Source organism: Anser brachyrhynchus (genome assembly GCF_964034855.1).
Source record: "Anser brachyrhynchus genome assembly, chromosome: 4".
NCBI classification, from domain to species: domain Eukaryota; kingdom Metazoa; phylum Chordata; class Aves; order Anseriformes; family Anatidae; genus Anser; species Anser brachyrhynchus.
In genome coordinates, this window is record NC_137698.1 from 62,705,397 (window position 1) to 62,733,326 (window position 27,930).

The 27,930-nt window shown below is 36.0% G+C and overlaps 1 protein-coding gene across 1 annotated transcript; it reads right to left on the minus strand.

The window, feature by feature from the left end:
- Positions 1-27,830, minus strand: NCAPG (non-SMC condensin I complex subunit G). Its single transcript, XM_080590077.1, has 21 exons — positions 27,510-27,830; positions 26,799-27,008; positions 25,657-25,885; positions 23,931-24,076; positions 22,964-23,048; positions 19,929-20,121; positions 17,513-17,662; positions 15,508-15,648; positions 14,384-14,507; positions 12,881-12,970; positions 12,570-12,749; positions 12,128-12,238; positions 9,830-9,949; positions 8,039-8,275; positions 7,532-7,713; positions 4,673-4,847; positions 4,117-4,278; positions 3,094-3,265; positions 1,540-1,632; positions 1,022-1,097; positions 1-342 (listed from the first exon to the last, which is right to left on the minus strand). The coding sequence occupies exons 1-21, from the start codon at positions 27,618-27,620 to the stop codon at positions 216-218; spliced, it is 3,114 nt and encodes a 1,037-aa protein (XP_080446203.1). The 5' UTR covers positions 27,621-27,830; the 3' UTR covers positions 1-215.
- Positions 27,831-27,930: the final 100 nt, after the last annotated feature.

Here is a 27,930-nt window from a genome sequence, read left to right on the forward strand (position 1 = left end):
AATATTTTAATGTCATTTTATTACAAGAATGATGTACTTCACATGGCAAAAATAAACAAAAGCACCTTTTTAAAAAAGTTCCTATAAAAATCTGGAATTATAAAAGATTCAATATTGAAAGAAATAAATGAGACTAACAACAAAATAGATCTTACTTTTTCAAGTCTGCTGTTAACTACTAGCATTAGCAAAGGACATTTTTTCTCATTTTGCCTTCATTCATCTGTTTCCCCACTCAAAAGGCTTGAAAGATTCATTCTTGTTTTTTCAAGCGCCAATGTTTTTGCTCGTCTTGAAGGCCTTGAACTGGGCACTGGGACTGATTCTGGAATTTCATCACCACTGAAACAAAAAATATTTTAAATTATGACCAAAAAGACTAAGCAAACTAAAGAGTTTGTTAATAGAAAAACTTGAAATCGGTGTATAACAAAATCTTGGTCTTAAAGAGCAGAAGTACTTCTTACTGATTTTGTACTTAGTGGATTACTTGCTTGAAAAAGACAGATCACAACTGAAGCGCATAAAATTACAGAGATTATATTTTAATCCTACAAAATCTCAAGAGAAGGAATGCCACGCGTATATTCATTTATCACTCATTTCTAAATGTTTATTAAATGTTGAAAGACAGGAACAAAAATAGCAGCCAGAAATTTGGCGGGGGAAAAAAACAACACAAAAGTCAGGATCCTTCACAGAACAGTTATTAAAACAAAAAGCAATTGAAAGAAGAGTAATGCAACCAAAAATTTATCTTTTGACAGACAGAATGTATGTTAACTGTATGTACTAGATGTACGTGAAAATTAATTACCAGGCAATAATAATAATAACAACATTTGAAGTTTTCATACCTATTACATTTCAAATGTATCAGTTTAAAGAAATGCTTTTTCTTAAATGTTTACTTTTGCATTAGGTTTTGAGAAAGAAAAATATTCCTTTCTAGTGAAGAATTAAATTGCTTTGCTGGAACTGCTAGAATCATGCTTTTGAAGGTGGAAAGTAAACAATTTACCTTTCACTACCAGATTTTGCAGTTGTGCCAGTTTTTCTTCTGCTCACAGACCTCGCTTCTGCTGCTTTTCGTTGTCCTAAGTATAAACAAAAGTCTTTTTGCATCACATTATTTCTTTTGTTAAACCAGTTTTGTATCTTTTCCTCAGTGTTTGATGTTCCATTGAAACCCATAACATGCAGTCATCACATTAGATGGAATATTTTCTTTAGACAAAACAAACAAAAAGCCCACAAGATAATACTTCTCACATAAACATTTGTACATTATTGTAAGTGACTGTGACCAAATTATCTTGAGATTCTGTAGTCACAGGGAGTATTTTTTACTTTTATCTCTCATTGGGAAAGACTAACAAAAGCCTCCACAAAACAGATGATTTTAATCTTTTAATATATTTTTTTTTTAAAAACAGATTACAAAGACTGAGTTCTTTAAACAAAGTGAGAGAGGTTCACAAAAAATAATTATTTTATTTAAAACAGATAACATTATAGCCAGAAACATCCAGTGCATACCTCTGCCAGTTTTGTTTCTTGTGGATTTCAATTTTGTAGTAGCTTTACTTTTAGCTTCATTAACTGGAGTATGAAGAGCATCTTTGGTATTTTCTGTTAAAACAGAACAATGCATGCAGAAGTCATAATCATCTTTCAATTTATCTTATGTACTTTAAAGTACTATCAGTACACTTTAAACATTGTATGGCTTTTTATATACTAGCCAATTTTAACTCCACTTTTTCCTTAAACTAGAAATTAATTAATAAGGCTAGAAAGCAACTTAAAATGTCACTCAGCCATAACATTGTCCCATCATAGGTCAATCATGTATAAACTATTCCTGAACTATTTAGCCCTCCCTTAGTATTTCTAACAATTTTAGGAAGTCTTTTTCTTCAGCAATTTATGTTACTGCTAGGAAGTGTTTTTTTTTCCCCTAATGTCAAATCTAGATCTACTTTGCAGCAACTGAAGTACAAAAAGTAAAGGCTTTTGCTCACAGCTATCATTTCCATATTTGAAGAGGTAAAGATTGGATCATTAAAAATAAATCAAACTTACTTGGGTGGCATTGAAAGAGAAAGGAAACAATACTTTTCTCCTACTGCTTGCCTAAAGTGCTCAAAATTCTTCTTTCATGAGAAAATCATACCAGAATACTATTGGCTGTTAGCAGAAAATGTTTCACCTAGAAATACTTCCGTTGCTTTCTCAAAACCAGCTAGCTTCTCTAGCTTCCCATCCAATAAATATTTCAATACAGAAACATAGAACATAGGAAATTAATTTGACACTTTCAGAAGCAACAGATCAAAGCCTTGAAATAATCCACTAGAAAATAAACTTTTTTTTAATGGGATATTCTGCTTAAAACAGTTGCATGTCAATATCTTTGCTTTATTGCTTCAGGTAAACCTAAACAGGTTTCATCTGATTCTTTTTTACTAATACGTTAGACTTCCTGTGCTACCAGCAAAACATACTCTGCTAAACCACGTGCAGCCACATAAGCTGTTCAGACAGCAGAAAGTCTTCCAGCTACTTCCACTTCAAGCTCCGAAATAGCAATAAATAGAAAACTGGCTCCAACATATGAACTAGTAATAAGGAAAGACCAGTGTCAACAGTTCAGTGTATATCAACTGTACATTGCTATAATACAGTCTCCAAAAAGTACAGGCACGGTAATTTCATAGTCCATTGGAGCTGTTATGAGCCACATTCTGAAGTTGAGTTAGTCAATACTATTTAGCAGGCAGATGAGTATGACAAACAGCTTTAAAAAAAGCTAATACTTTTTTTTTGTCAAAAAGAAAGAACTATAGGTTAAGACTCAAAATACACTGGTTAAACTAACACAATAAGGAAAGAAAAATCAGAAACTGATCACGAAGCAATAAAAAAGAAAATGCTTAACAACAAACATATTAAACAGGATACATTTTTACTAGAGTTACCTTTTCCACTTTTTTTTTCAAAAAGTAGATTCATTTAGGAGAGGATAAGCTAAGACTTCTTTTCATACAATCACTCAATTGTACCTACTGAAATGCACACCTCCTGAATTACCTTCTTCATTTTGAAGAGTGTTTGCAGATAATGTAGTGCCAGTTTCCTGCGTCCCTTCAGCGAGGCCTGTTTCCTCTGTCTGTTCAGAGTGGCTTTTGCTCGCATTAGCGCCTTTGGTCAGGTTCACCTTGATCTTCTCAATAGCTCTTTGACACAATTTATCTTTCACTTTCTGGGAAGAGACACTTAACATTAAATGCTACTTAATTTTACAACCATTCCTTTTATCAAGTTTACCCATTAATAGAATTAGTTAAATTTACCCTAAGAATGACAGAAAGTGTCACAAAGTTGATTACTCTAGCTAAAAGGAGAAACACTTCCTCCATCAACTCTTGGCACAGAAGCTCCAGAAGAATTTTTATTTTCATCTTTTTAAAAGGAAACCTGAAAAAGCACTAAAGTTATAGGACCTTTCCAGGTGAGTCCTGGAACATTGCTACTTCTTGATGATATGCCCAGAGGGATCAGGACTCTCCAACATTTCAGCATAACACTGTCTTCCTCTGTCCCACTCCCAAATTTTACTTTATATTTACCCATAAAATAGATAAATGTAAAAACTTTCGCATCAGACTTGTAATCCCTTCCTACTTCATCTTAAACAAGCACCCTTTTCACGTTGCCTCATGATCTTAGTTACAATGCAAGTTAAGGCATAAAATTTCAACTGTTAATAATTAACTAAATAAGCCATGCAAACTGTGAAAGACACTATTCAATTTTATTTACATTTAAAGACTAAGAACTAACTACACACCAGTTACCATAAGACCTTACAGTTTTGAAATGTATCAACTTGGACAGTTATTGCTATCTATGGTAGCTGAAATATGAAAAACTTAGCTGAGACCACTGTATAACTTACATAAATAACCTCATCAAAAATGAATTTTTCAAAGACTGGTTAAAAAAATAATTCTGATCACATTGTCATAGTAAACAGGCACTTAATTTTTAAGCATTTAACCATTTGATAGTAAAATAAAATAAAAAGCAAGAACCATGTTATTTATGCCCTACCTCTAGAATCTCATCAAGCAGAATCAGAAGATTCTCTGTGGAAGAACTACTGAGTTCTAACATACTTAAAGCTTTTGCATAAATACGAACATCTGGTGCAGTTGGGTCCGTCAAGATTTCATTGCAAATTTTCAGTGCTAAACTATCATGCACTGTGAAGTCCTGTAAAGGAAAGAAATCGATACCTGAAATTTCTCTGAAAATTATTTACCAAACAATGAGGTCATGCTGATTTAATTAGCTAATAACTAACATTACATAGTAAATATTTTCTTAAAATATAGAATTTTGACTATGCACATTTTGTACAATGCATTTTAAAAATTTTTTTCCCTATACAGATAATTAAGGATGGTGCAAGTTCCTGTTAGCATTACTTAATTCTAAGAGGGAAGGGGATGGAGAGAAGGAGAATCAAGCTAAGTTTTCATTGCCTGAACTGTCAATTGCTTAATCCAGACTCTGACAGTAGGAATCTCAGAAGGCCCAACAAGCAGCTAGCAGTTCTTAATCTCTAGACACAAATACTGCTTTCTTTCAATTTAACCCACTGTACCTGATAGTCTAGAGACTTTTTGACCCGAGGGTTCAGTCCACTTGGTCTGGTCAGGTCCACTAATAGTTCAGAAACATTACTGATGTCTACTTCAGCCAAAGGGGAAGTTGCAGGAGCATTTAACAGCGTTCGCAGAGTTGGAAGATAAGCTTCCTCAAAGCATTCCTGGTTAGACCTGTTTCAATTGAGTCAAACATTAGCAGCACAAGGAGACAGAATTAAACATTAATTCACCCCTAAATTTTCTCTTCTATGATTAAAGTTTACAGACCCATTACAATATATTTTAGTTATCAAAGCAGAGGGGGAGCAGCCAACCTTATTAGAGACAGGCATCAGGATCAAGACAACAAAACTCACTTCACAGAACCAACTCCTTTTAAGTTTTAGCTCATTGTGTTTTCAAGGAAATTTTAGGTAGCACTTGTATCTCTGAACAGTTTGGAAGTTCATCCTTACCATTAAAAGCCTAACTGACATATACAGACAGATACTCTCTCAAGGGACAGAAATACACTTCCCTATATCTTTATTTTTCTTGTGCTCATTCCTCCTTCCTGCTAGTATTTTTCTTTAGGGGTACATATCTCACTGTAAGAAAAACAATGAAACCTGGCAAAAAAAGTGGTGATTAACAAGATTTTGAAAGAAATACTTGTGTTTTCTTCTCTCAGAAAAGTTTATAACTCCTGCCAAGCAAGCCTAGAAATCACGTAGTTGCACATGGTTTTGCAGCAAGTTGTCTAAAGGTATAGTTCCGTAAGATAGGTAAAATCAATTTAACAGGAAAGTTGCCAAAAAGTACAAGGTACTGGTTGGTGAAGCAAAGCTTTTTAAAAAAATCTCAAATAGTTGTTCACCTCCTATTTGAACCCAACTAACTGGGGAAGAAAACTAACAAAGTAAATAATGATTTCCAAAAAAAATCAGCTTGCTTGCCACTAGATGCAAGTCAAATGAGCTGACCAAAAGACCTTGTGAGCACTATAACTGGGGCAAGAAAATACAGAAGCAAAAACTCTCCCATTCAGCAGTTTTATGCTTTAAATTGGCTGAAGTATAACTTAAGTATCATTCAGATTATTTCCTGCAAGTTAGAAAAATAAAATAAAGTCTAGTAGCATATAGGCACAAGGCAGAACATTTTCCTCTGAGGCTGCCAGGGAAATTATTACTCTTTAATAAACATTCCATGAATAAGAATTGTTCACCAGTTACAGGACCCTGTCCCTGTTACTAACGTGCCATGCCATTCTTTTGATATGACAGAATATTACTTATAAAAGCCAGCAGCAACATTTGTTTACCACACAAAGCTCAAATATTAATTTAAAAAAGTAAGCCTCTTGACTATATCTGATCATAGGGAAAAGTCAGAGCAACATGCAGAAAACAAACAGAATTTAAAAGTTCAGCAATAGATCAGTACCAAAATTAGGCACAAAACCCAGCCAAAACTCACACATTTGCCTTCGTTTTCCTTTTCTGAATGGCAACTTTGCAGACTGCTCTGAATCAGCTGCCACAGGGTAATTAATAGTTCTCTTCTGAAAATACAGTATTGGTAACTGAAGACACTCCATGATTCATCTTAAAATGAACCATTTGTGAGATCCAGAATGCAGGTAATGTTCTGGACAGAAAATTAACGAGGTTTCCTAATTTAACAGAGATTCTGAATTAGCGAGCCAGACTAAGATTTAGGAATTTTTTTTATCCATTGATTTTTCTACTTTTTGCTCAAAGCATGCACCCTGCCCCAAAGATCATCTGTGAGGTGCAAAGAGTTGCCTTGCTCACAAATTACTTTGAAATACACAGAATTACTCAGGTGGGCCTCAGGGAGACAATCATTAGGACTCATAATAAAGAGAGAGATACATAGGGTCAGAAGACATTCACAGGTCAAAGAGATCACCCATGGTAAAAGCCTATGCTCATTATTCAATATCAAAGGTACTGGAAGCATATGAAATTAGGTTTTTGTTACCTATTTTCAATAGCACTTAAGCAGGGAAAAACACACACTGGAGTAGACTGGTTACTTTTCCCATCATTCTTCTGAAAAGAGCAAAAAATACTCAACCCACCTCTCCTTCCCCGCAACCAAGTCCCCCTTGAACTATGCCACTCTAACTGCGGCAATTTATACACCACAAAAACTTGAATTTGTTTTGGAAAAAATACATAAGGTACCATGTAATACTGCTAAATTAAATCTTAGCCATAAAAAAGAGGGGACAGGGGAGGCAGAGAAAACCCCAGCAAGTTCAGACTGGCAGCAGCTGAAAATGAAGTCAAAAACCATTTTGAGCAAGTAAAAGGAGTTGAGAATTATTATTTAAACTCCTGCCCCCTTAGATAAACCCTCTACCTCCTCTGTCCACTATCAAACTAAACAGAAGATTTTGAATCTTCTGTGCATTTAGTTTGGCATATTCTTTGGCTAAGAAAACAAAAAACCAGCCTGTTTCTTTGAGAACTTGCTGGACACTGTTTATTCTATTTTGAACCATGCCTGATAGCTGCTCTTAAGTGACAGTTCAAAGCCCACCTGTAGTGTTCAACAGCATAAATAAAGTACATCTTTTAAAACTAATCTTTAAACTGAATATCCAGAAGAACTGTTTCACTCAAGCAGTCCTAGGAAAGAAAAACATAGGTCACAGAGAGAGAAGGAGTTAATGGAAGGTTTTCAGAATGGTCATGGGTTGAGAGTTTACATACATTCAAAAGTAATATGCATAGGGGATTGAGCTAGACCCTTAGGTCTAACTTGCATTTGTGCAATTTGAAAAGGGTTGCTAAAGCTGCTAAGACAAATGTACATTTTCACATAATATTTTACAAAGGCCATACCTATTTGCATAAGCATATAATGGGAAGAAAACTCCCAGACAATGCCTAAGCTGAGTATCCTCTTCAGTCACAGGATTATACCACAACAAAACAAGACGAGAAAGAAGTTTGGCACTGATCAGCCTCCCGGAGAACATCAGTTTGGCTATGCCTTCTGCAGTTTCTGTCCTAAGTTCTGAAAACTGAATAAAAAATTGATCATATACACAGCATACCTACCACAGTGTCAGCATTTTCACTAGTACTTCGTAGTAAAATAGTCTACATCCTATTGCAACTATCAATTCTCTACATTCACGTATTTGCACCTGTAGAGAATTCAGAAGTTGGCTCAAAAATCACAGTCAGTATCAGTGGCAAAGTTATATTGTTTTAGGGCAACCGTTCTAACATTAGACCATTCAATTACACAATGTAATGTTCAAATGCAATGTAATAAAGTGGTAAGCCTTCTGCAAAAAGTTATTTTAGAACAAAAACAAGGCATATTCTGTAACAATCTCTTACCTCGCTGTCTAAAAAACTAGAAAGAAGTTGTAAGAAGCTCTGAATAGTAGCAGTCTCTTCTTCCTTCTCTGTTGTTTTACTTTCTTCCTCACAATTTTCAGTTCTAGTTTGTACATCTTCACTTCGAGACTCATTGCCCGGTCTGGCTTTGAAAGGCTCAATCCCAAACAGCACCAGCAGATCAAAGACCGCCTTTAAAGCACTGAGCTTTATCTTTATATTATCTATTTGTAAAACCTAGGTTTAATAAGGAAAATACATCCATAATGTTACAGCATACCAATGTTAAGCATAAGTGGATATTAGCTTTTTTGCTTCAGTAAGATTATCCCAAGCACTATACAAAGTTTCCCAAATTAAACAAATTTCAGACTCTATGAAGGTATGATATTAGATGAAGCTTAAACTGTGATTTATAATATTCTGAGAAAGAATTTCTCAGCTTATCTATGTAATTTCTATTACCAAAAAATAGAAAATAAAGTCTGTCCAACTTCACTCACAGAGGGCATGCGTGTACCATGCATGTATGAGATGTAACCTTATCGTTCAACTTCTAAGTAGACATTAGACAAACAAAAAATCTTATTTGTCTGTACTAAATTCATAGTATTAGGCACTACAGAAAAAACACTAACATAATCCTTGCTCTAAAAGACTATCGTTTAATTAAAATAAACAGTACATGAAATACAGCAGGCAAGTCATAAAGGTGCACAGGTTATGTATTATGTTTCAAGTCAACATTCAAGTAAAAGCAGATATGGCTGGGTAGCATAGAGAGCCTACACCTATATGAAGAATGCAGGTTTTAAAGTTAAACTTTAGATTTAGTACCTACAGAAATGAGTAAGTTGTTAAAACAACTCAAATCCTCCCTAAACAATCTAATTTCTAATGAGACATAATTAAAGGCAGATTAAAAACGTTTTGCTAGCTTTTTAGGAACTCTAACTTCTGCTGATGGCTCTAGCATCTTGTCTGAGCAGAGCATACTATTTCCACACCTTTTCCAAATCTCATCCTTTATGGGAGTCACGTGCCTGCTGTCAGTTCACGTGAGTGCGCACAGGCACAAACTCGTAATAAAGCACAGTGAACATACATGTTTCTGTTAAAGCCAGGGTTTTTGAAAAGTAGACATCTTTTATACAATCAGTTGAGCATCAGAACATTTACTACCAAGATGGGAGATGTTGGAATTATGCCATTCTCATGAGTCCAGCCAGTGCATTCCATATTCATAGGTGTTTGACCATAACATTAAAACAAGCAAAACACTATCGTTTGCTGGTTTTAATATTGTTTTACACTCTAAGAGCTCTTCCTTAACCCATAGAAAATTAGTCATTTGGAAATTAAATCGTATGTCCAGATTACAGTAAGTATGCAACAAATGTAAAAACAGTCACATTGTTTAGTTTGTTTTCCCAAGAAAGGAAGGCTTACAGAATCCTACAGCTTCTGTATTCTACATTATAATAACATATTTGACTGATTTCATGCGGACTTGGAAGAGAAAGTGAGATCTTATCAATAAAGAGTTCCTAGAAATTCTCAAAATAGGTGGCCTTACAAAGGAAACACTACCAAGATGTAATACTATAAGCTTAAATATTTTTAGACATCAGAAAAATCTACATGAAACTACACTCTCCAGATCCAGATCTTCAGAAAATCAGGAATCACTGCTACTCAAGTAATGTGCAGGATAACTTGTAATAATAAATAAAACCACTCTTGGATCTAAGTCACATAAACCATCAGTTCATTTCCCTTCAGAAATTTTACCTGTAACAGCAATGCAAAGTGTCGTCGGGCAAATTCTTTGCTCTGAAGAGCACAACAACCCAAACACAGAACCGCCATGTTTCTCACAGCTGGATGGACACTCGCTATGCCAGGAAGTATCTGGAAACAATAATATTTAATTTGTGATTGAAACATATAAATTGAAAAAAGAAAAATCGGCTACACTGCTTAACTTTTCCTTACCCTGAAACTAGAAATAACATAGTGCATTACAGGATTGGAAATTGGTAACTACTGTATACTCTGTTTATCAAGGCATAAACAGAAAGGTATTTTGAGTATCCTATTTGAAATCAGCACTAAAAGAATGGCTCACATGAGCATTTTGCTTTGTATTTGTTTTAATAAACATTTGTTTTCAAATCAATTCAAATTGACCACTCATTGTGAAATAAATGACAAACCTAAACATTTCTTCATAAAATACATTATCATTCTTGCAGAGAAACAATACCCAATTTCAAATTGCAAAATACAGATGAGACTTCCATTTACTTGGAATAGTTTTGAGAAATCAATGGTAAGAATCCACATGAAAGAAAAGAGAGACTCCATACAGGAAGCATGCTACAATGATGTCATTCTATACTTTGGCATTGATTGAAGAGTTTAAGTTTAAAAAACAACAAATAAGATATACTAAAGCACGTAATCAGTGAAAACCCAGTAGGAACAACAAAATGAAAGCAGGATCTTGGAGAAAAAAAGAGTGGAATAAACAATGAATGTGAAAATTAAAGAAACACCTAATTAAAAAGAAAAAGGGTTCTGTGGGACACATCAAAACTGATTTCTTAGAACATTATTATATATCTGAAAGAAATCAGGTGTGGTTCCACAATATTTAAGCCAATCTAAATTGGTGTTGTAACTTTCTTTCCAGTTTGAATTTTAAGAATGCCCATACTGAGTCAAATCATCTGGCCCATTGCCCTGTTAATAACAAAGATCAAAACCAAATTCCTACAAAGTATTACATAAACAGGGTAAGTAGATTCTTCCCAGGAATTCTTGACAAGGTCCCAGCAATTCACAGCTGAGACATCAGAGCTGGGAGACTGTTCTATCTACCTAATTTCCGTAATATTTATTTTTCTTGAATTTACTCAATGTTCCTTAAAATTTATGCAAGAGTTTAGCATGCACACATCCCGTGACAAGGAATTCCACAGATTACATATTAGGAGAAGAATCAACTCATTTAATTCATTTGTTCTGAGCTTGCTAGTTGCTAGCTTTACCTGGTGAAGTGATCATCCAATCCTTATTCACCTTCCCCACAATATGCATGATTTCTGACTTCTCTCTCAGATGCTAACCTAAGTCCTCTTTTTTCCAGGTTACAAAAAGGTAGCCTATTTAGTCACTCTTCATTCAGAAGCTGTTTCGTGTATTTCCTCGCTACCCTTCTCTTGACCACTTTCATTTCAAATACAACCTTTTTAGACAGAGGGGATAAGAATTGCCTTTAGTATTCAGATGAGGATGTACCACATGCTCATACAGCGGCACATTGCTTTTTTCCACTTGGTTCTCTATTGCCTGCACAGGAAACAGTTCAAATCTTGAAGCAGCACACTCAGTGATAGCTAAGATTCTGTGTTATTTAGAAACATTTGTCTTAAAATCCACACCCTTCACAACTAAAACTACTAAGTACATTTCACAGACTATAAAAGGCAGACCATGCCATTGCATTCATTATTCAGTACAGAAACATTTTGCTCTTCAAAGGTGCCAAGAAAACAGAGGCAGAAATGCTCTACGATAAAACATCTTTGCTTGCACCAGGCAGGGATGAAAGAAAAGCCTACAAGGGCTCCAGCCTCTTTCCGATGAAGAGTTTTTGACTAGCTCCAGACAAAGGTACCTTGGAGTTCTTTATTAGAGATCTCATACCTTCAGCTAATAGAAAATCCAAGTAATTAAAGTACAAACAAAGGCAGTAAGCAGATGCTTAAGCAGCACACTAGAACTAGCGCACTAGAACTCAGCACTGTCCAACACCGTCAAACATTAGTCAGCTATTTACCATATTCCCATTTTATTTTAGTAACTCTGCTGCGTCCAGTTCTGATGTAGATTCTGAGCTCAGAACAGCATATCTGGACTGCAACTCCAAGACACTCGGTTTTGGTAAGGCTTAAAAGCACCAGACACAGCACTAAGGTACAGCACTACTCTGAAATAATCACAAACCATCCTGCCAGCACCCAAGTGCCAACTGTGACATATCTATTTTTATTATAATGTAAAGCAGTATTTATTATTACATACCATAGATTCAATTAGTTCATTAATGGTTGGACCAATTCCTTTAGAAAGGGATATCATCTTGAGAAGCTCATAACACATCAACAAACACTTCAACAGTGTTTCAGGATCATTCTTCAAGGTGAGTCAGAAAAAAAGAAAAGACATTACAAATGGTGGCTGTGATGAGAACAGGGACATTAATCATGATTATTTCCTACCCAAATAAACATTTCTTGTCCACTACACGTGATTTGCAAGATAATTAATCTAAATTAATCTGTAAGCAATGATGAAAAGATTCAAGTTTCATGTTTTCAGTTAGTTAAGAGTAAATACAGCAAAAGCAAGATCCTTTTAGAATTCTTCAGTCATTCAAGGACAAAAAAGAAGCTTACTGTAATCCACTTTGAATAAACATCAAAACACAATTAGCATTTGGTAATACAAGAGGGGGAAAAGAAACCTTTTCCACACGCGTTTCTTTAATTTCAGGTTGCTCTGCTTCTTTTATCAGATCGGCTTTTATGTGTTCCAACTCAATTATTTTCTCTTTTAATACAGATGCTCTATTAAAATCCTGAAGAGAAATGCATTCTTCCAAAGCTGTTTTTGCTTCAAAAAGTTTCACTTTTATTTGAGCCAACTGAAATATAAAGTACAAGGAAAACATTGCAATATTATAACTTATATCAGCCAACATCAATCAATAATGCAGTTACATAAAACTCTTATTTGACAGATAAGTTTAAAAAATATTTTTCTTCATTTGCCTACCTTAACCTCTCGCTTTCTTATTTCAGAAGCATCAAGAGGCTGGTCAACAGTAACAATCGGCTCACGAACCTCTGAGGTGATTTCTGCTATCTGTTGTTACAATCAAAATATTAGTGCAAGTAACTTCAGCTTAGATGTCAGATCCAATGCATTTAATTTTTACAAACTTAAGATACCATCCTTCTGAAACTTCTGTGCAGTTTTCCTTAGCTGTTAAGTCACTGCAATAGGACTTATTTGACTGCTATTCAATGACAAGTAGCCTAACCATGAAAGTCCAGTGTTTTCAATTTGTAGGCAAGTATTTAGTATGTTGAGTGTTTTCTACTGTTAGCTAGGTAAACAAGAAAATAGAAGACTGCATATCCTTTAATAAGTTATGAATTTCTATGCTGACAATACACAGGCACTGTCTCCTCTAGGTCTGAGCACACATTTCAAAAGGAAAGGCTAGTAACAGGTGTAAGGGTTTGGTTTTTTTGTTTTTAAATCTGTTACTATTTCAGTCAAAATACAACTAACACTATCATTTAAAGGTCTATAAACCGCCATACATAGTATAAGAAGCAATATAAGTAATTGAATTCCAAGCCAAATATATGCATAGAACTGGAAGCAAAACTAGTCTGAGGGTTTTTCAGTTTGTTAGAGGTTTCTTTAAGGTGATGCCCATTATGTTAATAAAAAATGAAATGAAATATAAGGAAAACTAAAGAGTGAGATGAGGATAGTCTTAATTTGATTTGCCTTGTATCAGATTGACTCAGTTTAACTTCTGTTTAACTCAGTTAACTCTAGCTTTATCCAATAAACAGAATATATTGAATCAGTGCATTTCACCAGCACATTAGAAAAGCGTACATTTTCTGTTAGCATTGTAGCACTAAAATTACTATAGCTCTCCCAACATAATCAGGGAACAAACCTATACCCTAGCTTTACCCACTAGACTGAGGCTTTCCAGAAGTGGTCTCTGTCCATAAAGTCCAAGATTCATTTGAAGTATTTGAGCAAAACCAAGAGTCCATGTTTCAGGAGTCAAGTTGAAATAATTATGCTGCATATAGGGACTCTGCTATATAAAATACTTATAAGGATTTTTAGAACTGCTCTCAGCTGAAAAGAGGGAAGAAAAATCTGAAATCTAGAAATGCATACTATCCTCATTTTGAATGTTCTAGTCAAAACCAGTTGGATCTAGTATGACAAAGGATTTTGAAACAGGCTGTTGAAGTGTAATACTTTCCTAATTTGAGGATTACATTTACAAAATCGGTCAAATACTCTCAAGGCAGAGCACTTCATATCTTCATATGAGCACAAAATGCAGCGATGCCAAGAAAAAAAAGGGGAGGAGGCTGGTATGGCAGGGAAGAACATAAATATGTTTCCAAACTAAAATTATTTTAATTCCTGATATTTCATTTACAATAATTTGTAAAGGCTATTTGATATACAGAGAAAGCAGAGCCCAGAAAACAATGAGTCTTTGGAATTACTTACAATTTGAATCCTTCTGTCATCATCCTTAATGATACTAAGTAATCTTTCCACAAGCAGAGGCACAAGGGCTGTTGAAGTGGCAGGCAGAATGAGAATCCTTTGTAAAACAAGTAACAGATGCTTTCTGCATTAAAGAGAAGAAAAAAATCTATTTGCTTATTCAAGAAAATTGAAGATATTTAAGAGCTATTATTTTACCCACTTTGAGTTAGTGTTATGAATACACTGCAAGAGAAACTTCTCTATACAACTACTTAATTGCTGAATGTGCTTCCATACTTAGTAGTATTTATCGTCTCCCAGTTTTACCTGATATCTCTCAATTAGAAAATGCTATTTTTTTTAAATCAGTTCTGGCTGTTGTTGAAAGAAAGATCATTCCAGTAAAAAAAAAAACAGTGAAAGCGTTAATAGTATAGAATGCTTCCACAGAAATTATCTGGCTGGAAACTTAAAAGAAAAAAAAGAATAAAAATTAAACTATCCTGACAGTCAGGCAAAAACACAGAACGCATTCCACTGAGGGTATAAAATTGTTACCATGTTTGTATTATCATGATTTCTATTTTTCTGAAAATAGCTATGATGGTATGAACTTCTAAATTTATTCTCTTACTACTTCACATGCAAAGGCCATTCAAACTTTAGATCATCTAAATACCTCAGCTAACAGTCCAATTCAGCTTGACATCTAAAACATCTGTTCCTTTCTAGGCTTTAGTAAACTGGGTTTAAAACTCAAGAAACTCACAGGCTACCTACTACAAGTCAAATGGATCACAGTCTCACAGATATCTCCTCTTATTTTTGATATACTAAATTCCAAATGAATAGACTTGTAACTTCATAATCTCAAGAACACGTTACAAAAACAACCAGTTTTCATCTCCCCCAAACAATGTTATATATGCATTAAACCTCATTTTTCCATAAAAGCAAGCAGACAGTATTTTTGCACCCTTTGGGGAACAACTCCATTAAAGAGACAGTGCCTTTTTTTTCCAAGTATCAGAGAACCATATTTCGTCCATTTGATCAGGTCATTTTCTCAACAGAGACTTTATGCCTGTCCACAGGCATGTGTGTCATAAGCCTAATAACACAGATTTTCTATTTAAATTTACCTTCCTCCCTCTTCAGTGGTATCCATGCAGCCTATAATATGAGTCAGTTGCTGGCCTATAAATTCTTTTGTCATCAGGTTTTCGAAACAAGCGAAGTCTTCTTTTTGTTCTTCACTAAGAACCGGCATATTTTGAAGGTAACTGAATAGAAACAGAACAGATAAATTACTTCAGAATCACTGTTGGAATGAAAAAACACACCACAAATACATGTTCAGAAATGTTATATTGCCTACAAGAAAAAAAATCACTAAAATACACATCTTTTAAATTATGCATCTGATCAAGTATGCCATCACAGAAGAACAACAATCTGTTGTCAGATGCTCACAGCCACATAGCACAGAAAGTGTAATCACTATCTTGTTTATTCATTTCATTTTTTTCATTTTTTGTCACTGTTCTTTAAATTTTATCTATTAACTTGAGCATGCACACTCAGAAAATCCCGTGTGAAGCATATCATGTATGACATTCGATGCTGGATATAGTGTAATACATAAAAAACAAATATGAGCTTTGAAAAAGATGCTTATTTTTCCCATAGCTTTGCATATACTTTTCAGCAACAGCTAAGTTTAGCAATTTTTTTTTTAATTCTTCAAAATTAGGAAAAAAAGCTTAGCACACAGCTACTATTTAAGACCATCTGAAATTACAATATAGGCAGCAGTTGCTGATCATTTAACAGTAATGTAATTTGCAACAGATAATATCTAAATGAAGCTTACAATCCTATATTTGTTCTTAGGTGTCAGTGACTTGCAGTTTCTTGCTCCTCCTGATGCTTTCACAGTGCAAGTAAATCAAAGACTTCACCAGAACTATAAATCTTAATTGAAACAACTGTTGGCACTACTCACCAATGAACAGTTTAACAGTTGATACTACAACCAAGTACCAGCAAACCTAATAAAGCTTCCTCAGTCTCTTCCTTAAAGGGAGTAAGATTAGATGGAACAAGCTTTTTTTGTTTGTTTGGAGAGCAAATGTTTTGTGGACACTTTAATTATGAACTAGAAAACTTTTACCCACCGGACCACGTCCACATTTCTATATTAAAGAAGCACAGACACTTTATACGGTAAATGTTTATGAAAGACATTAGCACATTCAATGTTGAAAAGTGACAACGATTCATAGGAGTACTATTAGCATACTACCACCCTACTGAAGAGAGAAAATATGCATTATTAAATTGGAAACATCTATCAAAGTACTACATTCTTCAGCAGAACTGATTTATAATCATTTTTGGAACCTTTACTCTACATTTTAGAAGTGTAATACCTCAGTTAAAATTTCTCAGCATTCTCCACGCTCATAAAATTTGAACAGAGCTTATGTTTATGTTAAGACTGAAAACTTTTCTGGATGAGTATCCCACTGAGACAATAAAATTTCCTTTGTTCACTTAGGTAGAAGATTGACTTATCAAAATATCCACAGTTGCTCCTTTGTTAAATGTTCTGTAATTGGCTCGTTCACTGCCTTAGAACTTAAGTTTTTGGGAAACGTGCCTGCTTGAGCAGGGAGACAGAAGGGAATGGACTTTTGGTTTCGAAAACACTTCTGGGGAGAGTAGCCAGATTTTAGTTTATTTTCACAAGTTACCACAACAAGAAAAAAAAGTGTGAGTTTCTGCAAGTTCTGCCAAACATACAGCAACCTATGTACTAACAGATGGACAAAAGAATAGCTGCTTACTACAGAACGACAATTCTATTAGCTTTAATGGCAAAGAATTATATGCAATCGATTTAGAAGTCCATCTTGCTCATAATTATTAAGTAATGAGAAAACCATTCTGAAATATTGTTTTTTACAGTTTTTATTTAAAAGACGTAAATCCTCTCAGAAAAATCTTTAAAAAAATCCCCAAAATGACTGTTCAAACAGAATTTTGGTTTTGGAGGAAACTTGAGGAGCTGAAGCATTCAACATTCTCTCTTTTAAAAATATCTATTTTTTGTGGAATGCGAGAAAGTTTTAAAGTGTAACGTACCTTAATAAGTAATCTGCATATACCGCTGGTTCTGGCAATATCTGTTCTAGCAAATCTTCACCTTCTTCAGCTTTTGATTTCAGATGTTCACAAAGACATCTCCAGTATAACACATTCTCAGCTGTTAAGTCTTCCAATGGAATCACTTTTCTTAACAATAAAATAAATAAATGCAGAGAGAAATAAAATATGGCCAAAGACAATAAATGCAAGGAAACAGACAATTTCCTAAGCAGAAAATAAAATCCTGTCGAAGATGCTCTCTATAGAAGTACTTATAGACAGACAAAAATAACTTCTTCCATAAATAAGGACATAGAACTTGAACCTCTCACTGCATTGAACTTTTCAGTGTTTTAGATTAACGCTGTTCATGTTCAGTATTTTAAATCAAGGTTTTCTGTTTGCAGAAACACTCTGCTCAGCCCTCCAGATCTCCAAAAGCAGCCACCTAGGTCTAACTCCATGAAGCATTACTATGTCTCTGCAATTCTGGAAAACTAAACTCCATTAATCTGCAGAAATGAATTAACTGCATTATTTTTCAGCTTATCTTTGTGAATTGTTTACTCTGTTTTTAACAGAAGATTTTCACAAAATATTCCAGTAGCAATAGTAGTATGTCAAACACAAAAAGTAATTATCGAACACAAAAAGTAATTAACTGCTTCTCAACATCCTCTGCAAGTTTAGCCTCAGTTTATCACTCATAGGAATGGCACTCCTTTTCCACTATAAGCTGAGCACGTTATTTGTTTTCAGAAGTAGAAAATTAAATTGTGCATTGATTCTACCCCAAAAAGACAGAGCATATCACTGTCAGTGGCACTTCAGCATTTAGCACTCACCGGAATCCCATCTTGTTTGCAGACTATCAGTAAAAAATTTTGTTTTCCCTTTAGCTTGCTCACCCCACCTACCCCCCCCCCCCCCCCCCCCAAACAAACAAACAAAAGCACACGACACAAACAAAACCACCTTGGCAATATGTGGATGAAGCTTCAAGCTGTAGTCAAAAATATCGTGCAAGAACTTGCCAAATGTTTTGCATAAATCAAGTAACCTCATTACAAGCTGAATAATTTCACTGCCTCTCAAAAGGTCGTTAGTCCAACGGATCTATTTCTTCGAGATTTTCTTTTAAAAAGGAAGCCTTGTTTTGTGGCAGTTCAAAGTCAGACTGACAAGTCCATAACTATAAGTTTTTCCTTTGAACTTCTTAAGATATTGGCACATTTCCAGAGGCTGTAAGGAAGTTATTTCCCCATTATTGGTGCTACTTAAAGACAGACAGGCCTGCATCTGTAGCTTTGGGGTACAATGCATCTAGTGTCTACTGATTTCAAAATATCAGTCATAAGCTATTACAATAAAATGTGAGACACTTCATATGATGGCATTATGCTTTTTTCCCAAAAAAACACAGACTAGGTTTTTGTTAACACTTTTTGATCAGGGACATGTCATTTAAGTTTATCACCTAAGATTTTTAGCACTGCTAATAACCATTCCACTCTGGTTTCTTCAATTAACTCAAGCCATTTCCTCTCATCCTATTTTGTTCCCCTTAGTAATTTCCCTCTAGTTTCCAATTCATTTTTCCCCCTTTCATTTTATCTTTATGGATCTTAATATTTATCAAGGCATCTTCATCACAGCTTAGGAGCTCACTTAATCAAATTGTACCAAAAGTAAACATGGGAAACAAAGCCTCAAAGCTCTGTTAAGCTCTGCTAGTACAACTGAAATACCTTCAAAAGAAGGCTGAAAAAAGCTCAGTAACTCTATTCTGATGGATTCTCCAATCAGTACACGGATAACTGGAACAGCCCCAGACTGTGCTGCTCCTAGGCCAGCAAAAAAGAACAGAAGGAAGCCAAGGAGGGCTAGAGAAGGGGGGGACGGAGGTATCAAAAGCCTTAGTGGGGATGGGAAGAAAAAGAGCTCTTCAATATCACAGATTAAGAGAATAAATTACAATTTTGCAGGTGTAAACTAAGAGTATTGCCTTCATTTTAAGCTGTACAGACAGCACAGGGAAATAAAAAAAATAAGAATTAGTAAATCCTATTGCTCATAGTAGAAATTGCTTTGTTGATGTATTTACTCCCCTCTTGAATTCAAACTAGTTTTTTGGGGTATCTAGGAAACAGAAGTCAAAGACATTTTATAGTTTTTCCTTTTCAGCTGAAAATGATTGTGGCAGATGAAGCAATACTTTAAAAGAAAAAAAACACAAAACCACATATCCAAAACACTTAAGGACACAAACACCAGGGACATACCATAGCTTACATTACAATATCAGTCTCCTTATAACAGGCAATAGTTATTCTGCTCCCCATTCAGATAAAACCTTTAATATTTTTCTTATAAACAATATTCATCTTTCAGAGAAGAAAACTAATCTGCATACCTGCTGTCAAGGTTTTTACAGTTCTGAACATTGTCACTAAGTGGAATTAATGAAAACACAGCATTCAGTACTAGAATGGCCACTTCTGGGCAGTTTTCCACATCCAGTCGATGAAGCAATTCTAAAACATCCCCTTCAGTAAACTGTAACCAGGCTCGAAGCAATTTCTTCTTCATTACTTCCTTAACAGCATCTAACAATATAAGAATTTAAACAATTTAAAATAGGTTTAGAAATATCGGCTTTTCCACATACATTCACAAACCGTTTTATTATATAAAGGCATTTTAGAATTAAGTTATTATTTAGTTAAACTTATGATTCCTTAAAGAAAAAAAACAGTTAAACAGAAACTACCTGTGGGGCACTACCATGTATTTGACAGTATCATTTTTCTCTATAAAGAATAAATGAACCCTCTAACCTAAAATAGCTACGCCTACAGATAGCACCTCCTCCCAGAAAAACTATGAGCCGTGAATTCTTGTAAAGCAATGAAACATTTCAGGGAATCGTTGTTATATACCTTTTCCGTTTTAGGCATTTAGTAATTAGCCACTTCAGAGGCAAGATACTATTATGCAGACCTTTGGTCTGATTTGCCACACAGAATTATTGTATTAATTCAATTATCCAACTGGACTGTGAAATTTACATAAAAATGCTTCAGGTACCCTCTTCCCATTGCCACAATGAACAAATAGTTTCAGTATCAGTGGAGTAAGATTCATCAAGAAAAAAAAGTATGGAAACATCTAGAATACATACATAGATTTCGGCAGGGGAACAGAACATCTAAGAGTCTTTAGTTATGTTTTTCCTTGCACCAGAGTGATTAGAGTATGTTCTTAGGACCTTTCATTAAACAATATCCAATAAGGGAAATAGCAAAGACCATACAGAGTGACGACATTCATCTTTCCTGTTATACAGGACTCATGAAAATAAATACAGCATGTCAATATCTTTAAGAGTTCAGAAAGTTCTGTAAGAGGCCTCAAAAGAGCTTAATATTCTATGAATGAGAAGCCTCTCCAAGAAGTGAAAGGCATAAAGTAGTAGAACGCAGTAGCATGAAAGAGAACGGAGAACTGACAGCTAAATACACCCTGAAAAGCAGAATTAGACGCAATATGGATTATCTTTTCTAGGTCTGGTTTAAATACAACCCCCCATTCCAACACAAATAAGGAAAACATCCAAAATTCCAACCTAGCAGTCTTGAATGAAGAGATTCCTCTTCTGTTAGTTCAGGACATACTCAAGCAGGCAAGTTCAATAAAGATGCACATTCAAGGTTTTGCAAGAATTTGCAAAACAGATCAAAATGAGGGAAACCTAATGGATGTGTATATAAATGCAGCTTATTTGGAACATAAACCTCTTTTGCCCAGCAAAGAGCATATGAATCCAAGGAGGCTACAGGCCCTGGCAGGTATTTTCCCTTGTAATTCTAGGTGTCAGGAAAAACAAGTCCTCAATAGCTGGTATGAAGAATGATCCTAAGGAAGAGAGAGGAGACAGAGGGAATATCTTCTCTGAATCAGAAAAGAAGTTAGTTTTATGTCTAACACCTCAATGTCACTGAAATAAAAGCTGTGTAGAAAGTCTGTCTCTTCTCAGTAAGGAAATACAGCAAATTCTTGTTCCTTACAGGAAGGATCAGAGAAAAAACTGGTCAAGGTAGCTTCCTCCCCCAGTTTTCAAAGATTACTAAAACAGAAATGCATTCACCTAAAAGACAAAAGTTACCAGTCAAGATCAAGTATTAGTCTCCTTTTGTGGGGAAGAACAACAAATGAGAAGTGGCTGGTGAGGTCAAACAGCAAACTAGTATACTGATAAGAAATAGTAATAGAATATTTTTTCAGTGTTGGATTTCAAAAACAAAACCTGAAAAACTTCATTAGATTCCTATAATTGAGAGTAAATGGGAAAAATGCTGATTAAAACTTATACAGAAGGATGACTTCTTTTTACGTGTAGTTCAATGCAGCATAAGAGAGCACTCAGCTAATCCTCTCCTCCATTGCTATCAAGAACACGATATGATGTCCAGCTAGCCAGGAGGAAAGGTAGCTCAGAACACATGCACATGTGACACTCCTTTAAGAGCTCTGGTTACCAGTGACCATAGTACTTGTCTTGTTCTGCAAGGGCGTACCCACCTAGGCCACACTTCTCAAAATTCCCAGGCAGCATATTACTACACAAGGAAAATTCTCAGAGTAAATTCCAACAGGTCTTAGTACAGGCTTCCCAAACAAAATACCTGAATAACACAGTAACACTCAGTAAACTGTGAAACTGATGTATATAATTACTATGTTGCAAAAAAAAAGTCACTTCCTACATAGGCAGGTCTAATTCTCTGCCAGACACACATGACCTTTTGATGTTTTGGCAACAACAGCACACTCAGTTGCGGGCATGTTCTGAATGGCTCTTTATATAAAAACGATACAGCACTGAAGACATCAAAACAAATAAAGCTGCTTCATGATGAAATGAATGAAGGTCAATCAAAGAAGTAATATTCAAGATAGTTAAATGACAAATGGAGAAAATTTCTCTGAACTTACATTACAAACATTTTAAAACAATTTCAAAAAGATATTAGAGTTACATTTAAGTTCTTTAATATACATAGTGGTCACAAAGACGTATGTAATGAAGCATTTTTGTTTCGCAATACACTTAATTACATTTTTTCCACTTCTGTGTTTAATTACATTGTGGAGTGTGTTTTTTTGTTTCTTTCAGTTTTTATAGTATTCAGTCGTACTTTAGAGCTCAGCAGCTTTCAAGTTTTTTTCAAAATGCAATCCTTCTTTGTTTTATCCACTATCAGAGGACTGGAAACCAAAAAGCTGTAAAGCAGAATTTCTTGTGCTCAAACATTTCCTGACATCTCATGGCTCCCTTTGAGCTCCTTATTACCACCATGACAGCTTCCACATAAATGAACCCCACTACATTAGAAAGTATTCTGTCAAACATTTGTATTAATATATTTAAAAAGGATGATCTCTTACCAGATCTGTCATTAAGTCCTTGTTGCAACAATTTTACTCTCTGTGCTATTGAGAGAGCTCTCACATGAACTTTTTCTGCCAAAACCTTAAAAAAATATATATTAAAATACATTTCTACAAATTTTAATAACTGAATTCATGAGCTAACCTTGGGTCTAAACTCTCAGATTTATTCATCCACAAAAACTGCAAGGCAGTAAAAGCCTGCAATGCCATTGTGACAATAAGCTAATAAGCAGATTCTAGTTCATGGAAGAAAATATATACAGTTAACAAATAGCTCAGAAACTTGGCTACTCAGCTCCTGTGCGACACCTGGATATGAAAACAACTCTCTGTTGAGGTCCAAGAGCACTTAATACCACCAACGAAATAACTAAAGTATGTATTTTTCTTAAAGGCCACTAAAGGAGAAACAATCTAAGTTAAGCAAGAATGGATTAGGTTTGCGTGTAAAAAAAATGAACATTTTGTTAGAAGATCTTGCCCTACAATTTCTAAGGTGCCTGACCAAGAAATGTACGTGTGATATACATATATATATGACAGCATACATTCTTGCCATTTACCTCTACTTGTAAGCACAGGTAACAATTGATTGCGATACCAAAAAACGAAGTATTTTACACATTTTACTGCTGTGATTCTAATTTCAATTATCTATTATGTAATAACAGAAGAAAAATTGCTTTGCAAACATCCTAACATGTATGCAGAAAATAGCAGACTAAGAATAATGTACTTTCTACTTTCTGATCCTAAAGAGCTGAGTTCTATCAGAAATGTAATTTTTATCAAGCAAGTTCCTGAAAATTTGTATTCAGTCTCCTCCCCCTTCACCCCCTTTCTGGTAAATGAAAATGAATTATTTAACTGGTATTACCGTTTAACAAGTGAAACATGATAAAAGATTTAAAGCCTTTCCCTAAGCCAGTGTTTGAAATTAATTATAACTAATGCAATTTACCTCATATGCCAGCTTCCTGACAGCTTCCTTTACATCCATAGCGCGGCCTACAATTTTTGGCAAAGTCCTTGCTGATGGAGCAATACATGACAGCACTGCACGTCTCACTTCTGAATTCAAATCATTTTCAAGCAGTGTGTTGTAAACTGAAAGTAAAATAGTAATAGGTTTTTGTAAGAGACTGAAGAATACACGTTACAGAAAAAAACAGAAAATACTTGAGAAAAATGAACAGGTGTTATTAAATTCCTTCATCCTTTTGCACAACGCTCAATATAATTTTAGTGAACAGTTTAGGGTCACAAGCAATTGTAAACTGAACTATGACTTTAAAAGTAAATCAATTGCAGAAATAGCATTGGCAAACATATGTAGAATCTTCAGACTCTGAAAGTCACCGCTCTAGATCCTACCTACAAATAACCACTTTGTCATTAACTGACAAAAAAAAGCTTCCACACGTTGGCTCCTTAGGACCTCTACTCACTGTCAACACATCCTCATCACCTTTGAGGTGGATCCTCAAATTTTCCTATAAATTGAAGATTGACATCTCCATGTGAAGAATAGCTGGCAGTTACTGAAAGGGAATATGTTAAAAGCAGAGTAGCAAGCTATTGTACTGAGGAGGAAAGGCAGGAAGTCTACTGAGAAATAAGGATTCATCAGGCTTCACAAATAAGGTACACGAAAGCTTCGGGGAAAATTTTCTGAAGGTGTTAGAAAAATAAATTAGAATGACAGAATGATAAAGGATCGTATTGGTCCTTTGCTTAGCAGGAAAAGAGGTATATATCTCTTGCAATACTTTTGATTATATTCTCACCCCTTCTTCAGGCAAAAAGTTAAAAGTAGCAACAAAAAAATTAAAATCAGAGAACACTTGAACTCTCCTTCTTGCTCTGGGACTACTTTGATTCACTATGAAATTTATATGCTCTTAAGTAAGAAGCTTAAACAAAACATTTAGAAAACAATTTCAAAGAAGGTACTTAAACAACAAAAAGAACCCAGCTAACTAACGTACTCTAACTTTACAAACGTACAGTCCACCTACCATAGCACCAAACCTTGAGGTAGAGGTCTAATCAAGAATCATACTGTCCAGAAAAGAAACCCACAAACAGCATAAAAACAGCATGAAGAAACCTGAGTTCTAGAGGCACTAACCTCTTAAAGAAACCGATCCACGAGCAAGACGAGACTCAAAAAGAGTCAGGGGTTAAACATACTTAGGTCAACAATCCCAATAACCAATTTGCCTCTCTGATATAGCTGACTGCCATCATTTGGACAAAAATCACCTATTCTATTACCATTTCTAATCCTTTAAGTGTTTTTGTACAAATTCAGGTCAACTAATAGTCCAACAGCAGACTCAGAGTCTGAACAGAGCAAGAACACATTGTATCTCCATCCCAACTTGCAACACACACCATTACCCTTCCTATCCCACAAATCCCACAAAGTTTATAGAACAGCCTGAGCCCAGTGTGATTTAAGCCCCAAAGGATATCTCCGTCAGGCAGTTCTGCCTTCTCCCCTTGAACATATGCAACTCTTGTAAATACAACCTCCACTCACAAGGAGATACACTATTTACTAACAACTGCACGAAGAATGCCTCTAAGAATTGCTTACTCAATGCTTCAAAAAAAAATTAAAGTAAATCAATGTAACTCAATAAGTTCTTCTTAAACAAAAGAAAATAAACAATACTACTTACTATTAGCAACAGGACAGTTTTCATCCTTAGGATCTTGAAGTCTCGACAAGGCCAAGACAGCTTGAATTCTCACATCCGAAAATTTATCTTTAAGTCTAGTCATCATAGCTTCATTAATTTTATCAAATAAATCATCATCAATCTGAGCATTCTCTGGCATACTTCCCAAAAGCTTATTAACAAGCTGGCACGTTCGAAACCTAACTGCATGGCTGTTTGCATTGTGAGACTAGGGGGGAAATGGAACAGAGTGGGGAGGGAAGAAAAACCAAGAATGTATACTTATAACCACATTTTTCACATTTCCTTTACAAGGTTATTAACATGCACGTATTAGAAGTTAATATTCTATGTAGAACATTAACTATGCATTTCTATATTTCAAAACCCCCTTCCTATTTTAATAACATTAAAAATTCACAGCACTGAAAAACGTTTATGGCCCACCACGTATAATAACAGCACTTTACATAACTAGCAATGCCTTCACAAAGGAAGAAACATGCTCACTACTCAGTGCAGACCACTACACGAGCTAACTTAATCCTCTGTCTCCATAAAACATTAACAGAAAAAGAAAACAGTAATAACAACTAGTGATCCTGGCATTACCAATGATTTTTCTGTATCAAAACAATAGCTTAAAAAATAACTCTATTTGTGCTTTCATGCTATTGGAACTGACGGTCTTCTTTCTACATGTAACTCTTGCAATAAGCAGAGATTAATAATACCTGTGCCACTCACACCTATGTGAAAAATCTTGTGATATTTTTACTTGTCAGTGAAGCAATATAAATTAATTTCACACTTATAAATGCACCCACAGTAAAGCCTTTAATTACACACCCGGCTGCCAAACAAGAAAACAATCCATATTTTCGCAGAGGCTTAACTTTTAAAATCTGTTTTGCGGGGGGGGGGGGGGTTGTTTTTCTTCCCTCCCTCCCTCCTCCCCCCCCCCTTTTTTGTATTGTGTGCATAAATAAATGTTTTTGTTTTGTAAATCATAAAGCACTAGCCTTGCCTTTCTTTCACTTTGAAGTTTACAGTTTGTAGATAACACCATAAGCGTGAGCAAGTTTTCCCCACCATGTAAAGTTTCCATTTGTCATGTTAAAGATACAATAGTATTACTGTACCTCAAGCAGAAAGTTAAACACATAATTCAGAAGCAAGTTATCTTCTTCTCTTTCCTCGCTACTCTCCCCTTCCTCCGGTTGATAAAATGAAGTAACAAATTTAGCCACAAAATTGATCAGCTGCTCCACTGCTGGTTCCCGTTTGTAGACTATCATAGCATACTTAAGGAAATGAATGAATTTTTCATGGAAATCTGCCTTATCTTCCAACTGAAAAAAAAAATCAAACCACAGCAAGCGATAACTACCAGTCTTATCCTTCAAAAGCAGCCTTTAAAAACGGTTTTATAATCGGCGCCGCTCATTTAAACGTTTAAAGCGCTGACAGCAGCAGCTCAGGTATAATAACACGGAGTATTTCGGTTGGTTAAACAGCCCCATTGTCCCTAAGCCTCTACACAGGGCTCCGTCCCGGAGCTGCCGGTTACTTGCTGCAGTGTCGGGACCCCGCCGGCCACCCTGGGTCCCCGTCAGCCGCTGTCACCCCGCCTGCCTCCCCGCTACCCGAGCGCCTTCTGGCCCCATTTTCCCCTCTCAGCTCGGAGATTCACGCCCCAGATGGGCTCCCTACAGCAGCCTGGCGTGCCCTGGCTCGTCCTTTAACCGCAGGGCTCCTCTGCGGCAAACTGAGAGGAGAGAAGGCTGGAGAGGCCCCCCAGGAGACCACTACGCCACTTTTTCCCCCTCAGCCTCCGCCGCCCGCCCCTCTACCTGGCTGTAGGCGCTCCTCAAAGCCACGACGAGCTTGGCGTGGTTCTGGTGCGGCTTCTGCGCCAGCCGAAAGGCTTCCTTCACTTCCAAAGGCTTCTTCGTCACTCCCATGGCTGCGGCCCCGACCTCCCCTCAAGGTCCCTACCCCGGGCTCCAAGGACCGGAGAGGCGGCAGGAGGGCACCAGACGCGGCCGGGCTGCGCCTCGGGCTTGCCTCAGCCTTCCCTCAGAGCTCCCCTCAGCGCCCGCCGGCGCCGCGCGCTCCCCGCCAACCGCCCCCAGCTTCAAAATCGGCGCGAGCGCCGCCGCCCGCTCTCGCGAGAAAAGCCGGCGGCGCATGCACGCCCCCGCGCGCGTGCTCGCCTCCGAGCACGCGCGCCCAAGGGGCGGGGCGCCGGGGATCGGGGGAGGGGGCGTTGCG